Source organism: Amblyomma americanum, chromosome 11, assembly GCF_052857255.1.
Source record: "Amblyomma americanum isolate KBUSLIRL-KWMA chromosome 11, ASM5285725v1, whole genome shotgun sequence".
Lineage (NCBI taxonomy): Eukaryota > Metazoa > Arthropoda > Arachnida > Ixodida > Ixodidae > Amblyomma > Amblyomma americanum.
Window position 1 is genome coordinate 100,169,130 of NC_135507.1, and position 18,105 is coordinate 100,187,234.

The 18,105-nt window shown below is 49.0% G+C and overlaps 2 protein-coding genes across 19 annotated transcripts in view; one reads left to right on the forward strand and one right to left on the reverse strand.

Annotated features, from left to right (window-relative positions):
• Ssdp (Sequence-specific single-stranded DNA-binding protein) overlaps positions 1-13,091 on the reverse strand; it is a 96,138-nt gene extending 83,047 nt beyond the window's left edge. For 9 of the 17 annotated variants that reach the window (XM_077644413.1, XM_077644415.1, XM_077644410.1 and 6 more), the window contains exons 1-2: positions 12,861-13,053; positions 12,359-12,431 (exon numbers count right to left, since the gene is read on the reverse strand). In XM_077644413.1, the coding sequence (XP_077500539.1) occupies positions 12,359-12,431; positions 12,861-12,916 (129 nt within the window). In that variant the 5' untranslated portion in view covers positions 12,917-13,053. Of the gene's footprint in view, positions 1-12,358; positions 12,432-12,860 lie in introns of all 17 variants that reach the window. The other 8 variants (XM_077644406.1, XM_077644411.1, XM_077644400.1 and 5 more) reach the window with 3 other exon arrangements.
• Atg10 (Autophagy-related 10) overlaps positions 12,446-18,105 on the forward strand; it is a 76,891-nt gene continuing 71,231 nt past the window's right edge. Inside the window, exons 1-2 of one of the 2 annotated variants that reach the window (XM_077644416.1) lie at positions 13,321-13,439; positions 13,610-13,829. In XM_077644416.1, the coding sequence (XP_077500542.1) occupies positions 13,737-13,829 (93 nt within the window). In that variant the 5' untranslated portion in view covers positions 13,321-13,439; positions 13,610-13,736. Of the gene's footprint in view, positions 12,606-13,320; positions 13,440-13,609; positions 13,830-18,105 lie in introns of those variants that run through there. The other variant, XM_077644417.1, reaches the window with a different exon arrangement.

The following is an 18,105-nucleotide window of genomic DNA, read 5'->3' on the forward strand; positions in this document are numbered from 1 at the left end:
TGACAAGGCCTTTATAACTGAAACATGCCCTTAAAAATTTAACATACTTCTGCTAATACCCGCTGCACGAATACCTGGTTTGTTCCTTACTTTAGAACTAATTATAAACTCCAAACATTGCAACACAATCTTCCGCATGTACTCAACAAATATAAACATACAACAATTTCAGATTCAAAGGATTGCGACAGTATTTTGTTGAGTTGCGAGGTATTTTTTCAATTCATTACTTCTAATTCTCTAGGTGCGCTGTGACCTGCAAACAGACTTTTGTGCATTTCTCTAAAATTTTGATTATTTCATACAACTTGATGTGTATATTCTGTTTTTAAGTATGTACATATGGTCAAAATATGTATTAGTGAACATTAAGAACATCTTTGTGATTCTGCTGCATGTGTATTTCTGGCGAGCCTAGAAGGTAGTTTTCACCATATGATTGTATTTATTAAGTGTATTCATTGTTTATATTTTATAGTGTGTATTTACGTTCTCCTTTTTTGTATCTTTCTCATGTTTATTCCCATCACTTGATATGTTGATGCCACTTCTATATAATGGTTTTCCGGGCCCAGTCAAGCTGCAAAAGAAGCCTTTTGCCTGGAAATCCGTCCCGTTATTCTGGAGAAATAAATTCAATCTTGCAGATCCGGTGGAGCCACCCAGATCTGCTGTCATGTGCACTTCGTATCGCTGCCGCCTGCTGCGACGGAGCGGCCTGTATCCTGTTCGCCGCATCCATCCAGGGCAGCTGTGGCGAGACCAGTCAGCAGTCGCCTCCGGCTGCTGCTGCCCTGGCGACTACTGCAGAGTCCAGGTCTGCAGGTTTCAACCAGCAATCTCTTTCTGAGCCTGCGGACACGTAGTCCACGGGCCATGTGAGTCGTCCCGAAGGAGACCCTCGTGCCGCCTTCGTAACACCAACGCGCAAGTCTGCGTGGACGCTGTCGGCGTAACCTCAGCTGCAAGACCTGCCTCAACTGCATGAAGACCAGGAGACTCCTCCATAGCATGTACTTTCAGGCACGTAGGTCTATTTAAGGTTGGGGGGACGTGGGGACCCATCCCACCGTACCCTTTCTTGGCTTTCCCGCGATGCACCCTGCAGCAACAGCGTCGCCTCGATGCGGGGCGCAGCACGTGACTCTCCCTGGTTAATGTAACTAACAAGAGAGGGCGTTGCCGTCGCAGTGCCACAGACTGCTTGCTGCGCGCGGGACATAGCTTCATTCTCTTCGGCTGGGGAACGTCGTCGGGAGCGGACGTACTGCCCACGGTGCTCCACTCTCCGCCATCAGGGCGAGGCCTCATGGGGAGGACCGTTCTCCCGCATCTCATCCAGTCCGGCTGCAGAGTATCCCCTGCCCTAGCGTGGGCGAACATTTGCTCGTAACCTTGCTGGTGAGTTGAACGATCGATTTTTTTTTTGCGTGTTTTGTTACTAGCTGGCGTTATTGTTGCTGTAGCAATAAATGCCTTGCTTGCGTCAGCAAGTGTGTCGCTCCTTTGTTCACACAGAGCAAGGCCCGCCATGGTCAGCGTGCGCTGTGCACGCGATCACGGGGTGGGGTCCAGGCGGCTTTGAACTGTGTCAGCCGCAATTAAGCTGGGAGAACGTATCTCTCTCCCTAATTAAAACCCTACAAGGTGTAATGTGACGTCGTACCAGGTCCCCACCCATCCTCTTCATTCTCATCCCCTAATCCATGAAGGTGGCAGCACTGCCGACTACATTAGCATTAAAATTTTAAGCAACCATTCATTGCACAGTGTTCCGTGTGGAGTCACAGCATTTCTCCTTTCATATAGCTTATATGTATTAGTCAAGTTGGAATCCTAGTTTGCGGCAGGGGTTCGGACCGATGCCATATGCACCTTCAGTTGTATGCTTTAAAGCACGGTTGAGGTGCTCCCCAAGATTAGGTGATGCCAGGGCTACTGAGACCTTTCTTTTCCTCAAAAGCTTTTTCCCTTCAAAATACATGTTTTTGCGTTCCTCCATGCCAGCAGACTTTAGTGCCCTCATAATTTTTGTTTAATTTTTTAGAATAGGCAAGTAGGGGGGTCAACCTACATACCGGTTTTTACAGTACTATTGTAGAAATAAAGGGGGACCGCATTCCGCACCCCCACTCCGTGGATGCAGCGTTCCTGCTCGCTAACCGTGGATGGGGTTCGTGCTCGAGGGACAAAGGGAAGGGACGACAATAGCGTTAACACTCATATGCTATTTATTACATTTGCTATTAAAACACAGAGCAGGCCAGCTAGCTACAAAACATCAACGAGGCATTCCTCAGAAATAGAAGGCTACGTAAGGACTTCCGACTTATCGGTTGGGGCAGGGGCGCTTCGGAACTATCGGCGGCGAACGTTTGTATGCGCCAACAATGGCGGTCGTGTTTTCCCGTGCGCGCCGCTTTCTGGGGGCAAAACCATTCCCTAGCATTTGCTGGGGAAGGTGACCAGAGCGCGCATTTGCTGCACCACGGTTCGCTGCCTGGAACCAAAGCCAAGTGGCAAGGCACAACGGATCTCCGTGCACCTGCCGCGAAAGGCGACGAGAGCGTGCGGCGGCAACCGCTCGTGACGCTGGCCGGATCCCGAAGAGACCCTGTCCGGTCCCACAGAATTCCGTGTAACCTACGAGGTGGCGCTCCCGTCGCCGTTCCCTTTCCCCCATGAGGGAGACTTCCCTCCTCGCCAGCCGGTGCTGTCCCGACGCACACCGATGGAGATGGTCGGTCGCGTCGAAATGGGGGGGGGGGGGGGGGGGGACAGGTTTCTACACTATGAACTGATACGATGTCGCCAATGTCAGAAGCATGTTAAAAAAAAAATAACATTCAGTATGAAGAACTTCTGAGAGAAATGGAAGAGAATTGACTAATGGTGGTAGTTTTCAGATACTTATACCGTGGCATCACTGATACAATAATAAGAACTAAACGACTTTCAAATAAGAATTCCAGAGAAAAGATAAACAATGCGAGTCCTGTAAATGTAAAAAGTTTAGAAAACTTTTAGGGGTGTGCGGATATTCAAGAATTTCGAATATCCTCCTATTCGATTATTCGAACGAATCAAATAGTCAACACAATTCGAAACGAATCAAAAATGTTTTCAACTTTTCATATACTTGCCAAACAATTTGCCCAAATTTTCAACAAGGCCTGCCATTTTCCTTTGGGCTTTCCGAAAACCGGGCTCGCACCGACACCGCATACCATCCTGCAGGCCGTGATCAGCATACATCAATCAGATGAGGGTTCAGCGTCGCAATGTGGTTCAGTTGTGTCATGGCGTTCATAGTGCTCATACTCAACGCCTAAAACTGGACAACGCAGCAGGGCACAGGCAAGTTCAGAAAATGCTGCGTTGGTGCCGGATCATGGAGGCCATGGCTTATAGGTAGGTGTTACCCATCTCATGCCCTGAGGCTCTAGTTTATTAATGCGAAAGCATTTCTTGTCTCACGAGTGGCATGTACAGGGCCTATCATCAGAGCATGTCCACACAAACTGGCAATAATCTGATTCCAGGGGTAATTATTAGAATAGTTTTTAAGTAACTATGTCATTAGCAGAAATAAATATGTTACTGAATGATTAATCAAATAAGTAATTAATTGACTGAGCAATAAATTAGTCAGTTACTTCATCAAAATAATCCCTAATGTAATTGGTATGATGAAATAGCTAAATACTAGATTAGTTAAGCAATTAAATTCGATTCCATTGAATTGGACAATACAATCATTAATAATATGAGTAATTGATAATTGACCTAATTAATCAGTTCAATTACCAAATTATTTCATATTCATCCATATTTGATCAAATCGGCAACTTAGTAAGTTAATTTATTTAATGAATAAATTAATACTTTGGAGTGATGACTAGACGCTCTGGCAACGGGACCTACGTCTCTGGATGTGGTAGCAGCAAAGTTAGAGTGAAAACACAACTTAGAAACGGCAAAGGCATACACAACCACGCAGAAACATAATATGCAACAGTAAGAGAAATGCTTTCGTATTACTGCACTTAAGCAGACTTAAGTGCACCCCTGGAGTTTCCTCTTCATCAATAGCAAAAGGTAATTTTCTTATGTGAATAATATGACGGTCGTGGAGTTGATGTGCTGACTTCTTGTTACAACCCCCTAGTGAAGATTAGCGCTGAGTCTTCCTAAAGCTACAGCTTTAACTGCATACGTTATAGCACCAAAACAGCAGCATCACTGGTGATGTGAACGTGCCAAACGGGCAGCAAAAGCAAGTGGCACCCTGGAGTGAGGGCAAGTCCACTGCATTAGAAGAGGGACTGAGGTAGGACCTCAAGCTGCGAAAATAACAAAAAATCAATCAAGTTTTTTCTGTCTCAGTGTTTCACATGAGAGCTCGTTTCATATAAATGTTTGCGCAGGTAGCAAGTATTAGTACACATATTCGATTCGTTTCTATCAGTGTTTGATTCGGTTTGGAAAAAGTACTATTCGTACACCCCTACAAACATTCACTAGCAGAAGAAAATGCACCGATTTTAGAGCTCTAGAGCAGGAGTTCCCAATCTTTTCAAGCCCAATGGCTTCCAGAAGATGCCGAAGAACCCCACGTGTTTTGGTTTCCATCCATGCCAGCGAAAAATACAATCCCAGTGAAAAAAGGAACACACGCACACGATACCTTAGAGAAATTCCCAAATTCAGTTAATGAAGACTGGCTGTACAATGAAACTGTCTGCAGTAACAATTACAGTGTGATTAGCTCCACAATAAAGTCTGTGTTGAGGCATGCCAGAATTCCGGTGTTCAGTGAACCTCCATAAAACCCTAACCCCCTGCTCCAGAAAATATAAAAAGCCAGACAACTCTTTAAGGCTATGACGATGTTACCAGCAAAATCTGATGTCAAGGACAATATCTTATGGACACACAGGCAAGACTAGCAGGGAACCTTCATAGTTAAAGAAAAATTTGTCTTGGTCCACGGTTCGAACACCAGACCAAGACCGCTTCACCAGAGCAGCTGCTCTACCAACTTCGCTAAGCGAGACAGCCAGCATACGGTAGGGCAAGAGCGAATTGATTAATAACTCAAAGTGGGAATAGTGTTGACAAAATAAAATATATGAATGGCGCGGCATATTCTCAGTGAATGCCACCATGGAGATCCAAAGTGCTCTATAGTTTAAAAGTCGTCAAGGCACACCTGATTTTCAGAAAGGGAAATAAGCAAGCAGAGGTTAGAAGATTGGTAAAGGTCAACCAGATAGTTATATCCAGGACAGGAAGAAAATTGAATGGAGGCTCTGAAGAATCCTTCAGGGATAAACAGATTGGTGACAATTACCGCTGGCCTTGTAAACGGGGATACTAGCAATAATCCAGTACAATGGCATATTTGGCTGCATTACAGCTTGTGTGGTCGTGCGCAGGAAGCAACGAAAAGCACCACACACACGAGTTCCACGTCTAGACGTGTCGCAAGCATGCATAAGCAGCTCAATGATTTGTTGCCGCTTTCCGTACCCTCTTGGGCTCAGAAACGCTCTCAAATCTCAGAGGCCATCCTTAGCAAACAGGCGACACTAATGACAACAATCGAGCATCCATTCCATAGAGTTAGTTGTAGGTATTCAGTAACGTAAACTCCTTTGATAAACACAGAACACAACTCCATCGAATTTTCACTATAGTAAAAGCTCTTTAGTTCAACCCCCGTCAATTCCGAAATTTGGATATTCTAACTGCCAGCATGGATGGCCCTGGCCAATGCCCACGCAAGTCTGTGGTGTCGGACGTGTGCTAATTCGTACACTAGATAGAGGTCTCGCACCAGTCAATTCGAATGGGATCCTAAAGGAAGGCCGTAGGAATATCTGGCATGGCATGTGGTTGTCATATTAGCCCGACTCAAATCCGAATTTGATGCTGCAGAGCTACCTGCGTACCTCTGATGTATGTGCAACAGCAGGCACGACGAAAAACAAACGGCCCCGTCTTAGAGGATTGTGCGACCACAGTACCGTTTCATTTCTCTGAGTTTCAAGCCAGCCAGTGGCACTGGCGGCTATCTGCCGTGCATCATCCAGCCAACCGAGCCCAACTGCATGCCGTTTCTGCTGTTTTGGACACTGATTGGCGCCACTGTGCGCTCTTCATGTGCCGTTCACTGCTTGTACAATGAAACATGGCCCCACGTCCAATCCAGGCTGCTGTGGGTGAAGCCTACTCACAGCCCCTTGCCCTTGAGAGAGGGGCTACACCACTACCGCATTGCATTATGAAAGATGCCCTCACCATTTTGGAGTTCTGCTTCGACACTCCTGACGATGTGAGCGCAATAAGGCGTTCACAGAAATGTGAAAAATTGTCACTGTCGCGCTGCTCCCACCTCAAAATCAGGCAAGCAATGCCCAAACTTTCGCCAAATGTGCCATGATGCAAACGGTTCTTGTCAGTAAGTCATTGATCATTCGAACTTCGAATAATTTGACAACTTTTCCCTGTCCCTCGAAATTAAACTTCCATTAGTAAAAAAGAAATTCAACTGCATTAGTAAAAATCAACTATACAAAAAAGTATACAACAGCTGTATCTTACGGGTACTCACCTACAGGGCAGAAATGTGGAGGCTAACGAAAAGGGTCAGCTTAAGTTAACGACAACACAGTGAGCTATGGAAAGAAAACTGATAGGTGCAACATTAAGAGACCGGAAGCAGGCAGGGTGGGTGAAAGAACAAACGCGGCTTAATTACATCCTAGTCGAAATCAAGAGGAAGAAATGGGCTCGGGCAGGGCATGTAATGCGAAGGCAAGATAACCACTGGTCCTTAAGGATAACGGATTGGATTCCAAGAGAAGGCAAGCGTAGCAGGGGGCGGCAAGGGTTAGGTGGATGGATGAGATAAGAAGTTTGGGGGGGCACCGCAGACGGCAAAGGACACGGTTAATTGGAGAGACACTGGAGAGGCTTTTGACCTGCAGTGGGCGTATCCAGGCTGATGATGACGTATATGGCTCTTTCTCACTATGCTGATATTTGTCTGGCAGCACAAGATGCATTTATTTCCAAGAAAACTGGATTGAAAAACTCCTACTACTCCATACCCTGACATCAAGACTGGAAAGGAACCCGTAGTCACCGTATGGAAATGAATGGCAGTGTAACCTGGCCTCAGAGATCCGCATAAAAAAACCTCTCTTGGAGCACCACACCAGGCTTGAGAACAGGTGGAGATGGCAATAGCTACTTTATTTTCTTACTTTTTAAGAGCTTTAGCTCTTACCATTACATTACATTTGCCTTACATTTGCTCGTTTCGCGTCCGTTTCTCCCTCCACTCTCAGATTTCAAGATGACGGCTACATCACGTGATCACAGCCTCACCTCAGGTCAGCAAAATGTAACATCCCACCACACGACCGTACGCGCACTCGTCGGGCTGGCACGGTGGCCGGACTACACCTTATACTGGCATTCTGCTATATATGTGTCGTCTGAGCAGGTGCCGAGACCGGTGCCACTTGGGGTCACCATTGGTGACAAAATTATTGCCCATCCGCTCGGTGCAGAGGGTTCGGAGTGGTGGCAATAGAATTGGCACAATTCAGCACACCAAGTTGTTAGTCGGGTTGAAGCCTGGTTTGTGAGAGGGATTCACACCGACGACCTTTGTTCCACAAAACCGTAATAGGGGGCGACCTTTGGAGGGGCATGGCAGGCGAACCAGTGTTCGCAGAGGGATGCGGGTTGTACCAAACGAATCAACGTTTTCATGATGTACACGCTGGTATACAAATTTGTCGAAAGCATAGGTGAAAACTACTCAGCTAATGATGTTCATTTGATATTGCATTCGCGAATCATTCATTAAATTTTTTTCCAGCCTGTAAAAGCTCCGTTATCAGGAAAAGTAGCCCTATTGTCTTTTGAATACAGAAAATCTTTCAAAGGGTACACACAGAGCACCGGGAAGAACAAAGCAGACATTTGCAGCAAGTGCGAAAAACGCTGGGTTTCACATGTGCCCATGCTTATGTTCTCTTGTAATTATAGTGATGATGCAGGCTTGTCATCAGCATTACCCCAATCATCTGTGAAGCAAAAGGTGGAACTGCAAGAAACGAATGGTTTAGGATTCTCGAAGTGAAGCTGACTGCACTCGCTCGTCATGTGGTCGCAGCTCAGGCACACGGCTGCTTTTGATATTCACGTGTGCACAGTGTTGGAAGTTTGGCGCCTGGCACATGAGGTAAAGTTAGAATATGCACTAGGTGGTGTGGCCCATATATGGAATTGCATGGCAGGCAGGATAAAGGCTTTGAGACGTGGCTAGTGTGCCTTCCTTCTATGTTCACGTGTGCACAGTGTTGGAAGTTTGGCACCTGGCACATGAGGTAAAGTTAGAACATGCACTAGGTGGTGTGGCCCATATATGGAATTGCATGCTATACTGGCAGGCAGGATAAAGGCTTTGAGACGTGGCTAGTGTGCCTTCCTTCTATGTTCGTGGTGCCGAAACCCAGGAGGTTAGCGGAAGGTCCGCCACTGAATCCTCCAAGAGAAGAAGAATGCCTTACTGACACCAGATGGACTGCGTCAAAAGCAGATACCACCCAATGCGCTTTGCTCACCTGGCTGCGGAACGAGGGTAGTCTACTAATCTAATTGGGCACTGTCACTCTTCCTGCCTTAGAACTGGCTTAAGAATGTCTCTGGGCTTGCAACAACCGCTTACCGTCCCTGAATTAAGAGCCTAGGGCTTTTGTTTCTCCCGAGGAGGAGGTGGAAGACTGCGTCAGTCCTACAGTGTGAAAGCAATGCTGCAGAGACCTTGGCGCTACTCCGCCACCACATCAAGGTTTTTCAAGCATCCACTCCTGCTGCGCATATCTCTAGCCGTTCTGCCAACGCTGCTACCCAGCTCACTACAGCAGACTGCTTACCTTCCAAGAGCATGCCTGCTTAAGTTGGGCTTGCTTGGGAAATCTTGAACCCATTAGAAAACTGGTAGGTACCCAGCATACCTCACTCGAGCCATGCTGTTCAGCTTTAGATGACCAGAGCAAAGTCATCATGCTCCCAAGCAGTGGCCTCTGACCCTTGGGCTACAGTAGATATCTTTGCTGTCTCAGTGGACACATCTCACATGCTCTAGCAGAGCACCCCCAGTCCTGCTCGGATTCACAAGGCTTGCTGTATGTGAAGTATAACACTCAAATAGCTCTTCACAGTACAGGTCAATATAAGATCATGTCAATTATCCCCATTTCGTGTGATCCATAAGGAGTCACTCCTCAGTGTCAATCACGACTAATCAAACAAAACTAACAATCCTCAAAACAGCGAGGACAAACAACTAATCCATACAGCAGGGCATAAGCTCACAAGTACTGACTGCAGGAAAGCTACCATACTCATCACACCAGGGTCACACCACTGAATGCAGAGTAACTCATGTACGACGACGACTTCTATAATTCTGATATTCAGTGTGAAATGCAATTTGGCTACGTGGTATGGCATTCTCATTTCAATATTTCTGTTTGGCTTAAACAGATCGAGAACCAAGCCACAAATTCTGCTTTAATGGCTAATTTTGGCAGCAAAAGTAACTATACAAGCTCAATCAAGTTACCTTTTTCTTTCTGCAGTGATTGGTTTAATAAGGGTCTCTCTTAAAGTCTTTGCACTTTTTTTTTTTGAAATTCCTAAAATAAATTTCATCCCACACTCGCACTGCTTGGAGATTTCCAGAGTTGTAACGGCATTCAAATGTCATCAGGAAAAAAAATCCTAATGGTTGAACACGCCACTCCTAACAAACCACAATTTTCACAACTTTACATCCAGCTCTTCACTCAAAAGCTGGCTTCAGCAGCCAAAAAAATAAGGGGGGGGGGGATGATCAGATGGTACCAAATCCAGACTAAGCTTGGTGCTCCAAGGTCTTGAACTTCAACTGTCCAAGGGTTTCAAATGGGTGGAGGTGGATGTTTAGTTTTCCTCTTTCTTCAGAGCGGAGCGCAAGTTTCAATTCTAGCACACCAGGGAGGGAGAGCACATGTGCTCGTCATAACTGTTCCACATTGTTCCCGTGCTTTCAGAATGAGACCTCCAATGTCCCATAAGATGGTCAACGTCAACCTCTCCGCTCATGGCTGTGTCCTGAATATCTTTGCCACAGATGATGGATGTTCCAGCTGGACAGGGTAAATCGGGACATCAACACGAGAGGCCCGTGTCTTGCAGTGGGCATAGTTGAGCTGCTGATGATGAATCTGCACCTTGCCCTCATGGTCACACCCACAAACTCATTCAACAATGGGAGCCGCCCACTACACAACCTTCTCACAAAAGTTTGGAATGAATGCCTTGGTGTTTCCCGTCAGTTTCTTGAGTGCCAAACCAGGTGCAAACTCCACTGAACATATGCAATGGGCAAACGTGATATTTCTGTGAACAAGTTCCAAGGTTTCTTTCGTGCCTCCCAGCCGTGGGCTGGAACTCTATGCAATTAGGGCAGATTCAAATATATCAATGCATTTTCCGATGAATCCATGAGGAAAGGTTTATGATGATGATGATGGATGTTAACGGCATAAGGGCAGCTTTAGCCAAGAAGAACCACTGCACAGAGTACTGCACCAAGCATTTTCGTCTACTCAAGGACCCATTTTCCAAGCATTTCACCCCACATATGCCGAGCACCAGGCCAGGGGAAAGCTTGCACCCACTGCGTCACTGGTGGGCCCCCCACGGCACTAGAGATTGGACCCCACACCTCCCACATGCAAGGCAGGTGCTCAAACTACTAGGCCATCTCCATGAGAAAAGATTGTTCCCTTCAGTGCGAACACACAATGAGATGAATATGTGCTCCGCAAACACCTTCTGCCCAAGAAAAAAAACCCGAGACTAAAAGCCACCTCTGTTATATGCAGTGCAACCAGTCTGATGCCACACTGTACATAAGACTTGGCTAGCTAGCCACTGTCCGACACCACTTCCTCCCCTCACGACTGCTGTTTCCAACAAAAATAAAGCATGCAATTTCTTGAAAAACCATTCTACGATGGCCACGCTCTACACGAAACACTTTGACAAGAAATGGCCACCCTGATGAGGCCACACTTGGATAATATTCAAGGTGCACTGAAGTTTCCAAATGCTCGTTCTTTCCTCACACAATAAGCAAGTGGCCCAAAAGGTATTATTTCCCTAAGGAACAACACCCTGCAGGTAATTATGAAAAGCCGAATGTATGAACTCAGCAGCAAGCAGACCAACATTAGACTCAATTATTGCGGCAGAGGAGCTAGGGCACAAGCACTGTGCTGACCTCCCTGGCAGTCTTCCTCTAGACCAAAGGAATGCACAAACGTCATCAGTGAGCAAAGATCGTAATGTGACAGCAACAACACGACTTCCTCAGTTTGCTCCATGAAAAAATTATGTGCCCTATATTTCGATGCCCCCGAAGCACAGCCAACAGAACCTGAGCACCAGGGCGACGCTTCCATGGCGTTCAACTACGCTACGAGCAAGCGGCTGATGGTGGAACCGGAGGTTCAGGGACGCAAGGGCACTCGACAACAGCGGACCATGAGCCACGGAGTCTGCACTGCATTTGCAAAGCAAGCTTCACTCGGCATACGAACACCCGAAACTGACGGAGTGCTCTAGGATTTGAGGACGATTTGCATAATCTATGGCCACGCATGCTGTGAGCAGGGCAGCAAAATAAGCCGTGCAGACTGCAAGCAGTCTGCCAAGATGAGGATCAGCGACACAGGCACTTGATCCAAGTCAGTGTGTGTGTGTGAGCCACGCTCGGCCACCGTTGACCCCGCCAGCAAAATGGACGCAACCAGGAACTAAGCGGGCTACGCATGTGCGAGGCACCCTGGACACGCGATCGACGCAGGTTCACGCTGCGCGAGTCGGTTTCACCGCGAGGGGCACAGCTGCAGCCAAGGTCTGCGCCCTCCGTTCTTTTGCTTGCTTGTTTGCGTGCGCGCACGCGGCGGCAGCTGCATCACGGGCTATCGGCACCGAGCGTCGAAACGCACTGCCCCCGCTGATCGAGCATTTTCGTCAGCGATCCTCCACCCGCACTGAGACGAGTGCAGGCCGCACAGGCAGCCGAGCAAAACCGTTTTCCCCGTGCGAGCGGCGAAGCGACCGCTCGCGAAATCCAGGCGCGGACGCTGCTCGCGCCACGCTCCAGGCGCGACCAAGCGATCACCCATGAAACGGCGAGCCAAGCGGGCCACGGAGAGAAAGCAAAAAGTAAGAAACGCGCAAGAGGCAAAAAAACAAAAGGGGGAAACGGAAGCACGCATCTCACCTCTGATAGGAATGTCTGTGCAGCTTTCTGGGCGCCGACGTGTAGTAAGTATTCGTAGACGTACAGCGCCAGCCTGCGACAGGGGACAGAGCAGAGAGATCGGTTAGGCAAGCAGCAGACGGCATTCCCGGCGGCCGATCATCGCGACCGCCGCCATGCAGCCGCCCTCCCCTCCCCGGCCGCCGGAATGGAGGCGGTCCACCCATATGCCCGAGGCCTACGAGCAGCCCGCGTCGGGAAACGCAACGTACTTTTTTTTTTCTGCTTCTTTTAAAGAGCAAACTCGCTGGTTCGAAACATGGGCTGCCGTTCTCGCGTTCGCACAAGCCGGGTCCGATCAGCTCGGAACCGCGAGCAGCCAAGGAACGCCGACGAGCACAAGTGCGCGAGGTGCCTCGGCAAGCGTGCCGCCGGGTCGCGCCGCGCACAGCGCCGCACTTTGCCGGCACGGAATCGAACATGGTTGCCGCCGCGGTGGCTACGGGCTACGCGTCTCACTTACTTTTCACGTGCTTGAGCATCCGAAGGTACTGTTGAGCCTTTTCCTTTCGCGTACATACTGTGGATTTGAACAGTCACACACCTGTCACGACATTCAGGACGACACCGACCATGTTACCATAGAAACATCAATTGATCTGTCAAAGACTGCCTTGTGATTGGGCTCACCCCCCAGCATGCACGGGCTCCCCCTGGGCATGATCGTGACGTCACGCGTGCGTGCGCTTCCATTGGTCGCTGTGGCGTCATTACCGAACGCCATTTTGAAAAAAATGAATCTGACGACGACAGCGAACGCAAATATAGCTATTTTCTGTGCTGATTCTTATATTACACCTAATGTCTTCAAGTTAAAAAATGGTAGTAAGCGCAGACTTGCTTGCTGACGTGACAAAAACAAAACGCGGCCGTGAACTTTATTGGTTTACGGGGTGTGCGCTCGCCGGATGGAACAGCGGCGAGAGAAAAGTTGGGGCAGCGACGTAGCCCGCTGCACTCGCCGCTCGGGCGATTCCCAGCTCGTTTCGCGGCCCCGGCTGCTCTGCTGCTGGGGCGTTTGTTTTTTCCCTGGGCTGAGCAGGTAACCACCACGGTTCGGAAGCCGCTGCGCTCGCTTTGCATGGAAGTCTCGACAGACCGGAGAGGCGCCTCAATGAGAGCCGCACTGTGTTGCATACTTGGCGCTCCTATTCCAGCATGTGTTTTCACTAGTCCGCCAACACCGTTTTGCTCTTTTTTCTCCACGTGTAGGTGACGTCGTTCGATAGTCGGGACTCAATAAACAACGGGAGCGGACCCAAACTCCCCGTTATCGAAGATTGGGCGAGGCCGTGACGTCACGTCCTGTTCGTCTGCCTGAGCGAAAAACAGCGCGGAAATGCTGGAATGGGATGAATTTCTGAGCTGTTGCCGAGAGATTGAAGCCGTCTCGGCCACGCTTGGCGATGGCTGGAGCTGCGTGGTCGCCAAGGTTGGTGGCAGTTTTCCGCACCCTGACCGATTTCTTCACGGGACAGCAGAAAAAAAAATCGAGCCGTCCACTTCCGTCGTCTGCTCTTCGGGGCGTATCGGCGGGCCAATGCTGTGCGGTGATTGGCAGCCGAGTGTGCGATTGGGAAATCTCGCGCAGTTGTTTTTGCGAAGCCTCGCCCCGATATTCCAGTCGGTGGCGAGCACTGCTTCCGTTTTTTATATTTTTTTCTCCATCTTTAAAATATGGGTCTTGATGAAGTGGCGTGCTGTAATTTTTTTTTTTTTTTTCACGCGGGCTACATTGAGCGGCATGGAGGAATGCTCAGCGGTCACGAATGCTTTTTTTGTGTGTGTTTTCCTATTCTTCGTGCTCACTCATGCGCGGCATATTCGCTGCAGTAACTTCATCCAGAAATAGCTTCGCAGAAGTGGAAAGTTTGGCCGCTTAGCACAGCGACACAGATTTTAAGGCGCGAAGTTTGAAATAGCGTGCACAAAAAACACGGAGGAAGGACGCTCTGTGCAGTTTCGCTGGGTGTGCGTGTGTGTTGTACGTCGCACCATTTACAGCAGTGATGTTTTAGCTACGCAGGCGGCTTAGGCGTTTTCAAGAAGCGTGGTGTTGGCCAGTGGAACTGGAGCTGTTCAACGCGGAGACTTCGCCGCATCCCCGCGGCATTTCTTATTTCTCTTTTTCCGCTGCATAAACGTTCATAGCAGCGCAAAACCTCCGCATTTAGATGTGCCTAAGCAACTTTGTATACTCCCCTACCTTATATTTTGCCGACAGTGATCGCTGTCATATGGGCTTTTTCCTACCTCCCCCAATTCGCGCTCCTGACCGACGACGTTCGGTGTACACCAGCACCTGCACAGTAAACAAAGCTCGCCTCTTCGACGTCGTGACTTTCTGTTATCGTCTGCGCCTCATACGCTCCATCGGACTTTTGCTTTTCGCGGATGCACTTATTGTTTGCAACCAATGAAGAGTAAACTGGGCCCAAAAGTTGGCGCAGTGCAGGTGTAGACCGAATGCTTCGCTAAAATTAAGAATAGGGAAGGCTCCCGTAACCAACGCGCCCCGAGATCGACGCAAAAGAAAAATAGTAAAACCGGATGAAAAGTTTGCCTGCGGAGAAGGTCGGGCAGAAAATAACCTCCTCCTCTCCGCGCTGTGCTTTTGTTTTGCCACCCTCCTCCTCAGATTTGCATAGGCCGAGAGAGGGCCAAGTTCGCGCCAAGTCGGAGAACTTTGCGAAAGATAGCGGCGCATGCGCGCTGCAGCCGGCCTCCCCCTGAGCGCCGGGCCGTGGGTCCAACCTCGGCTTGCTCCAGCCGCGTAGCCATCGATCGGACGTCGCTCCAGACGCGACCACGGGCTCAGCGGCGCCTTTCAGCTCTCGACCAACCACGTGGATTTTTCCCGCCAACAACACTCCTCCCTCGCAGACTTTCCATAGAGGTGCGGGGAGTCGCACGGGTGATCCGAGCCTAACCTAACTTGCGACGCCGATTGAGCGGAGCGTCTCACTTTCGGGGCCCCTGGCGTATCTGTGGTCATACTGCGGTGAAAAAACATTTTGAGCGTTTCCATACCGCCGAATTTTCGTTCCCTACTGGCACATACTGAACGCGCTTCGATGAGGTCTGGCCAGAATGGGCTCAACGGTCTTCAAGCCACAGGGTCTGCCTTTGAGGCGTCTCTAGTAGAGCATTCAAAGCACCCGTCAACTTGTGAACTTCGTTAAGGCGGGAACCTTTGTCCTAGCCTTTCAAGGCCTAAATGGGACTCAGAAGCGGACCGTGTGGCGCGGAGACTTCTGACCAAGACTGTTCAAACGAGCTGAACACTTCCATCCAGCCCCGGGAAATAGGCTAATGATTCCCCTACGCCCCCTTGCTTTTCTGAAGGCACCCCCTATAATTCGTAACAGTTTTTTTTTTTTTTATCACGACTGGGCATTCCGTTCAATAGCGAGGCAAGTACACGTACTACGCGAAGCGACACATCGTCCATAGCTGATTTGTCGTAGAAGGAACCACACCTCCCACATGAAAGAAAATATGGAGAATAGGACGGCCACCCAGGCTTCAAAGAGCCGGAGCCTGTACGCAAGCATATGAAACGTGCAGCAAGACAGGGGCGCCGCATGGTGCAACCGAATGGAAACCTGTGGCGTGCTTTCTGGCGGAGGCATAGAGCAGCGTGCTGAGCATCGCCACTGATGGCCCCGAACTGCTATACGCCCGAGATGTCACTGACAATGACGGGCGTGTTTTTATCGATTTATCTCGAAATCGGCGGGATGTTATAGCAAGAAACCCGGGCGGATGTAAATGTTTGGAATTATGTTGAGAATGCTTATATATTTGTGGCGGTTTAATTTTTTTACTGCGAGGAAGTACGTAAGTGCTCGTGTCTTGTTAATATTTCTGTTACTAGTTAGTTTAGTTACTGAGTGAATGGTCAGTATGTGATAAGTGCCTGTGCTTGTACTTATTCAACCACTTGCTGTGTGTAGCAGCCGTAAATTCATATCTAGATGTGTCAGTGCCATGCTGATAGTCCTGATTTATATCAGGGCTCTGATGTACACCTTCCGCGCGTGTGTGTGTGTGTGTGTGTGCGTGTGTGTGTGTGTGTGTGTGTGTGTGTGTGTGTGTGTGTGTGTGTGTGTGTGTGTGTGTGTGTGTGTGTGTGTGTGTGTGTGTGTGTGTGTGTGTGCATGGATTAGACTATGTAGCATGTGTGTAAATTATTGAGGGAGAGAGAACAAACTTTATCAATGTAAAGTAATTACGCGGATGGTTCACCCAGGAAGCTCTTTCCGGTTCTCCGAACTTTTCTTCGCGGTTTAAGTTGTCCTTTCATCGCCCCCAACCCCTTCTCTCCCCGGCTTGAAATTCTCCCCCTCGGCTCGAGAGGGGAAGCGAGCCAGCACCAGGAACATGGAGATGCATGCCCCTTTTCGACGCCCGTTCCTGCGTACGCCAAGAGCGCCAACGCTGAGCGCGTGCGCCCAGGAAGGGTCCTTGGAGTTGGCGCTTGAGGCTCGTCGACCCCACAGCACAGCAAGCTTCGAGCGGGGAAGACGTAAAGGTAGCCACGGGTCAACACCCTATAGAGAATTTGAGAAGGCCTTAGTACTCCTCCCGTGACGTCACGGATGTCGGCCTCAGTAAAGGGAAGTTCGCAAACCTATACAGTTCAATTTTTTTTTTAAATAGCACTGAGCCCGCCGCGGTGACTCAGTGGTTAGGGCGCTCAGCTACTGATCCGGAGTTACCGGGTTCGACCGCTGCGGTTTCGTTTCGATGGAGGCGAAACGCTAAGTAGCCGCGCGCTGCGCGATGTCAGTGCACGTTAAAGATCCCCAGGTGGCCGAAATTAATCCGCAGGCCTCCGCTACGGCACTTCTTTCTTCATTTCTTCTTTCAATCCCTCGTGTATCCCTTCCCTTACGGCGCGGTTCAGGTGTCCGCCGATATGTCAGACTGCTCCATTTCCTTTCCCCAAATACAAATTTTCATTTTCATAGCTGTAACTTGGCAAGAGATCTATCTCTTTAAATGCTGTATTAGCTACTTACAATAATTCGCTGTTTCCTGGTTTAAAGACACAGGGCTGTGTCTATCCTATTTTTCAGAAGTGACTATTTGAAGACGTTCCAAACATCTTACCTTGGAGTCTGGTGACACAATGCAATTCGCTCGTGGCATAGCCCTAATCCAGCCGTTCTGTTCTTCACCCCGGGGAAACTTGAAAATGTGGTCTTTGGGCCCCGATTTGTACTTACTCCGGCAATTGGGCACGCAGCGCTTGTTAGGCATATTCTGGCAGAAGCGTAATCCAAATTCCGCTCCAATGAAGGCACTAGCACATCACCTCGACGAACACACAACCGCAAGCGCAGCACAAGGCCTACACTCTGCCTGCAGGGTCAAGGTACAGGGGAAAAAAAGGGCGTTCGGAAGCATGTTGTGACATGCCACGACTTTGCTTGCCCCGGGGCAGTCAAAGGAACGTCAGGTGCTGGCGGAACGGATCGCATTGTCGTCGTCTCAGTCCCCCTCTCCGACTTCTCCGAATAGGTGGGTTCAACCATTGTGTACCTTCCTTGCCTCATTTACAACACCCGTGCATCGTGCGTAGCTTCGAAACGTGCTGCACAGAACTTCGGTGTGGGACTCTTTTGCGGGACGTATCTCAAGGGGGGAGGAACAGCCAGGAGGTGAGGAGGTTACAGAACTTGAACATACCTGACATTAAGCAT